The sequence below is a fragment of the Vitis riparia genome, chromosome 11 (genome assembly GCF_004353265.1).
Source record: "Vitis riparia cultivar Riparia Gloire de Montpellier isolate 1030 chromosome 11, EGFV_Vit.rip_1.0, whole genome shotgun sequence".
Classification (NCBI taxonomy): Eukaryota; Viridiplantae; Streptophyta; class Magnoliopsida; order Vitales; family Vitaceae; genus Vitis; species Vitis riparia.
The window spans coordinates 803164-808082 of record NC_048441.1 but is presented as its reverse complement, the minus strand read 5'-3'; the positions used below and the strand labels follow the sequence as shown (position 1 = coordinate 808082).

At 40.7% G+C, this 4919-nt stretch overlaps 2 protein-coding genes across 2 annotated transcripts; both read left to right on the top strand.

Annotated features, from left to right (window-relative positions):
• Window positions 1–222: 222 nt before the first annotated feature.
• LOC117925103 (xyloglucan endotransglucosylase/hydrolase protein 22-like) lies at window positions 223–1611 on the top strand. The gene is made up of 3 exons (XM_034843966.1): window positions 223–614; window positions 712–905; window positions 1004–1611. Exons 1-3 carry the CDS (start codon window positions 330–332, stop codon window positions 1413–1415), a joined length of 891 nt encoding a protein of 296 aa, XP_034699857.1. The 5' UTR covers window positions 223–329; the 3' UTR covers window positions 1416–1611.
• A 1540-nt stretch (window positions 1612–3151) lies between these two features.
• LOC117925101 (probable xyloglucan endotransglucosylase/hydrolase protein 23) lies at window positions 3152–4529 on the top strand. Its single transcript, XM_034843964.1, has 3 exons — window positions 3152–3532; window positions 3636–3829; window positions 3929–4529. Exons 1-3 carry the CDS (start codon window positions 3245–3247, stop codon window positions 4338–4340), a joined length of 894 nt encoding a protein of 297 aa, XP_034699855.1. The 5' UTR covers window positions 3152–3244; the 3' UTR covers window positions 4341–4529.
• Window positions 4530–4919: the final 390 nt, after the last annotated feature.

The window sequence follows — 4919 nt, the reverse complement described above, 5'->3', positions numbered from 1 at the left end:
TTTTATCCAAGTGGCGGTGGTGGGTTTAGGTGTGGATGATAATTGGTGTTTGGTACAAGAGAAAGTAGGTTCGCTCTTCTTTCCTTTTTAAGTGCATTCATAAACCGTGTCGAAATGAAAGGAGGTTGTGCCTGTGCCATTCAGTGACAATTCGTCTTTACATTTTGGAACCCAACTGTGTCCAGCTGCTGACTGAACCTTCCTTCTCTCCTTCCACTTTCTCCCACAACTTCTGGTCTTCTACCATAAAACCCCCACATACCCTTCCATTCTCTTCACTTCTGCACTCAAAACTTCTTTCCATTTGTCATCTCTAACATTCTCATTCAATGGCTTCTCCTTCTACTTCAAATCTCTCACCAAAGTTGCTCTTGGTCTCTGTTCTGTTTGGGTCCTTGGTGATTGCTTCTGTTGGTAACTTGCACAAAGATTTTGATATCACTTGGGGTGATGGCAGAGCTAAGATCCTCAACAATGGACAGCTTCTCACTCTCTCCCTTGACAAAACCTCTGGGTCTGGCTTCCAGTCCAAGAATGAGTATATGTTTGGGAAGATTGATATGCAGCTGAAGCTTGTGCCTGGAAACTCAGCTGGCACTGTCACTGCCTACTATGTAAGCCTCCTCTTTACCAAGTGTTTTTCATCAAATGCTTTCTTGGTTTCATCTTTTTCTGACTCACAAATCAATATCCTGCTTTGTGTAATTACAGCTATCTTCGCAAGGACCTACCCATGATGAGATAGACTTTGAATTCTTGGGGAATCTCAGTGGTGATCCATACATTCTTCACACTAATGTGTTCAGCCAAGGCAAGGGCAACAGAGAACAGCAGTTCTACCTCTGGTTTGACCCAACTGCTGATTTCCACTCCTATTCCATCCTTTGGAACCCCCAGCGGATTATGTAAGTAGTATAGTAATGAATCCCCAAAAGTGCAGTCTGGTTTATGTTTTTTTTGGTTTCTGTGTCGACTCAATCATCTGGGGTATTCTCTGTTTCAGCTTCTCTGTGGATGGCACCCCCATCAGAGAGTTCAAGAACTCTGAGTCCATAGGTGTTCCATACCCAAAGAACCAGCCCATGAGGATATACTCCAGTCTCTGGAATGCAGATGACTGGGCAACAGGAGGTGGGCTCGTCAAGACAGACTGGACCCAAGCCCCCTTCACTGCTTCCTATAGGAACTTCAACGCAGATGCTTGCATCTGGTCTTCTGGAGCATCTTCTTGCAGTTCTACTACTCCCTCCTCTACCTCCACCAGTGGTCAGTGGTACTCACAAGAGCTAGATTCCACAAGCCAAGAGAGAATGAAATGGGTACAGAAGAATTACATGATCTACAATTACTGCACAGACACAAAGCGATTCCCACAAGGCCTTCCTCCTGAATGCACTGCCACCACCATGTCTTAGAAGGAATGGAATCTATGCCCATTCAATCAGATAGTTTGCTTCTGAAGTTTCCTTCAGTTCTATTCTTTCATTCTTTTATCATTTTAGTTGCTATTACAACAGCAGAAACATTGTATTGTTTACATTGTAATATATGACACAATTCAAATAAGAAAAGATTCTTTATGAATGAAATGCACTATTCTTGGAGCCTCAATTTGGATGTCAGAAACCACTAGAGAAACAAAAGAAAAATGTTGAAGAGAACTGAGGAGATGAACCATTGCCAAAGTAATTTTTAGCATTTTTTTTCTGTTTGTTTTCCTTGTACTTCAACTTCTGAGAGAATCAAGAGATACAGATGGGGCCTTAAAAAAATTGAAAGAGTAAATAACCTTGATTTCTTTCCATTTTAATTACAAACAGCAAGAAAGTACAATTAAAGTCACCAAAATTATGTACTGAATCACACAAGAAGCTCCAAATATGATGAAAGCAATCAGACAAATGGAAAATCACCAATGTCTCAGACCTAAATGAAACATTCTCCCCGAAATCCATGAACCCTATAGTCATTGGCCATTGAATTTATAAACATAACCATTTCCCTCATAAGCTTAATGGCTTTGAGTCTGATTCTCTCTCCGATGAAAAACAGATTGACTATTAGTTACTGTTATACAGTAACATGAATAGACAATAAATAAATAAATAAAACAAAATAAGAACACAGATTTACATTTAAAAAAAAACCCCCTTAATGAAAAAAATCACTAATAGAAAAAAAGGAAATTCACTATATCTAAAAATTGGTACAAGGAGAGATGCGATTGGTTACAACAGAAATATAATCATCATAACCCTAAAATTATACATCATCACACACACGTATACATAAATATATGTGAGTAATTAACACATATTTCTTTCATCACAAACCCCTAAAAAATCTCATAATTATAATTTCATCACATATGTTGCATCGCAAGCTTTTCGGGTATGATCAAATAGATTTTGGATCACCAAATTCTAACAATTGCTATTACAAAAGATATTATACATGAATATATACTAAGCCACCTCTGATTTTTGTAGTATGCTTTTTAAAAGTTTCTCCTATGTTCACATTAGGTAAGCTCTACTATATGTTGTTGTTGGGTGGCATGGAGACGAGGAGGTCACTGGATCTTACTATTGGTGTTCAACTTGCAATTACAAGTTCACAACTGGGCATGATGATGACTTGGGTAGGTGCTACTTGTCTTTCTCTCCCTGTTTTGGCATTCAGGATCTTTAGACTTGGAAAAATTGGATGACTGTGAAGTGATGTATGTAGGAAGCTCTGGTCCAGCACATTTTTACACTAGAGCCCTCCTTTGAGGTTTGTTTCTGGTAAAAAGAAAATGATTTGAATCAAGTAACCACCACCACCATCAGCCATTCATTGCAAATTTTTGCTAAACTGCTTGACATATTGGAAAGGGACAAAAGCAGGTTGGGGTGGGGGGGGGGGGGGGGGGGGGGGGCGGGCGGCGGGCAGGTAGACGCGGCAGAAGTTAACAACCATGATACTTCCTGAGTACTTTTATATTGCAAAACCATGCGTTTCTGATGATTTAAAAAGTATTGGGGGGAGGTGGAAGCCCATTCGTAGATATGGTTGCCACTGCCATCTGTATACAACTCATTCCTTGGTCTCCCACTCTGAACCTTCCCGGCAGGACCCTCTCAATCTCTCTAGATCTCTCCCACCGAGTATAAATTGGAGCTGGGAGAGATCAATTTCAAGTCACTAACATCAAACATCTTCTCTTCAGACACCTTTTACCAACCATACAGTATATCCCTCAATGGCACCCATCTATTCTTCTTCTCCAGCTGTTTCGACAGCCATGGTCATCTCTGTAGTGGTGAGCTTCCTAATGGCTGCCTCAGCAGGTAACTTCAACCAAGACTTTGATATCACTTGGGGAGACGGGCGTGCTAAGATACTCAACAGTGGAGAGCTTCTCACTCTTTCCCTTGACAAGACCTCTGGATCTGGTTTCCAGTCCAAGAATGAGTATCTGTTTGGGAAGATCGATATGCAGCTCAAACTTGTTCCTGGAAACTCTGCTGGAACTGTCACTGCCTACTATGTAAGTCCCCCATTCATATTAGCTCTTGCCCATCATCCTCCATTTTTTTAAATGTTCTCCTGATTAGCATGCAGTTCTCATTCTTGTATGTGTGTATTTTCAGTTATCTTCACAAGGGCCAACCCATGATGAAATCGACTTTGAATTCCTGGGCAATCTCAGTGGCGATCCATACATTCTTCACACTAATGTGTTCGGCCAAGGCAAGGGAAACAGAGAGCAGCAGTTCTACCTTTGGTTTGACCCGACTGCTGATTTCCATACCTATTCCATCCTTTGGAATCCCCAGCGGATTATGTAAGTACTAGCTAGTATACTTAACTCCAAAACTGCAATCTGGTTTATGTTTTTCAGGGTTTTGTATTGATTTACTCATCTGGGTTATCTCTGTTTCAGCTTCTCGGTGGATGGCACCCCCATCAGGGAGTTCAAGAACTCTGAGTCAATTGGTGTTCCATACCCAAAGAATCAGCCCATGAGGATATACTCTAGTCTCTGGAATGCTGATGACTGGGCAACAAGAGGTGGGCTTGTGAAGACAGACTGGACCCAAGCTCCCTTCACTGCTTCCTATAGGAACTTCAATGCAGATGCCTGCATCTGGTCTTCTGGAGCATCTTCTTGCAGTTCAAATACCCCCACTTCTACCTCCACCAGTACTGACTGGTACTCACAAGAGCTAGATTCCACAAGCCAAGAGAGAATGAAATGGGTGCAGAAGAATTACATGATCTACAATTACTGCACAGACACAGAGCGATTCCCACAAGGCCTTCCTCCTGAATGCACTGCCGCCACCACATCCTAGAAGGAAACACGACCTTGAGGCCATTCACTTTATTGTTTGCTTCTGTAATCTCAAAATTCTATTCTTTCATTCTTTATCATTTTAGTTACCAAGTGAATAACAGAGACCACATTGTTTACAGTGTAATGTATTCATAAAATAGAATTTTGCTTTCTCTATGAATGGCATGTAACATTATCTCAACCTCAATCATGGATCCCTTTAAATTACTAGACAAAGAACAGAGAAACAAAAAGTATATATATATGTGTGTGTATGGAGAGAAAGAAGAATTTCCTTCCATGTTCAGTACAAACCAGAAGCAATTGCAGTTGAATCCACAAAAAAAAACAATCTAGTAAGTCACTGAAAGAAGATTATCAGGATTTCTGCTCACATAAACCCAAATGGAGAGGAAAAAAAGGGTCAAAAGAGACTCATAAACCCTGAAAAGGGGTAAAAGCTTCTAAAACAAACATTTTCTTTATTGCCCCAGCTTGCAGCATGAGTGTATTTGTTGGCTTGGTGATACTTGCAGGGTCAGGTGTTATTTGTCCTTGTCTCCCTGTTTGGGCTATGATTCTTTTGACTGAGAAAAAG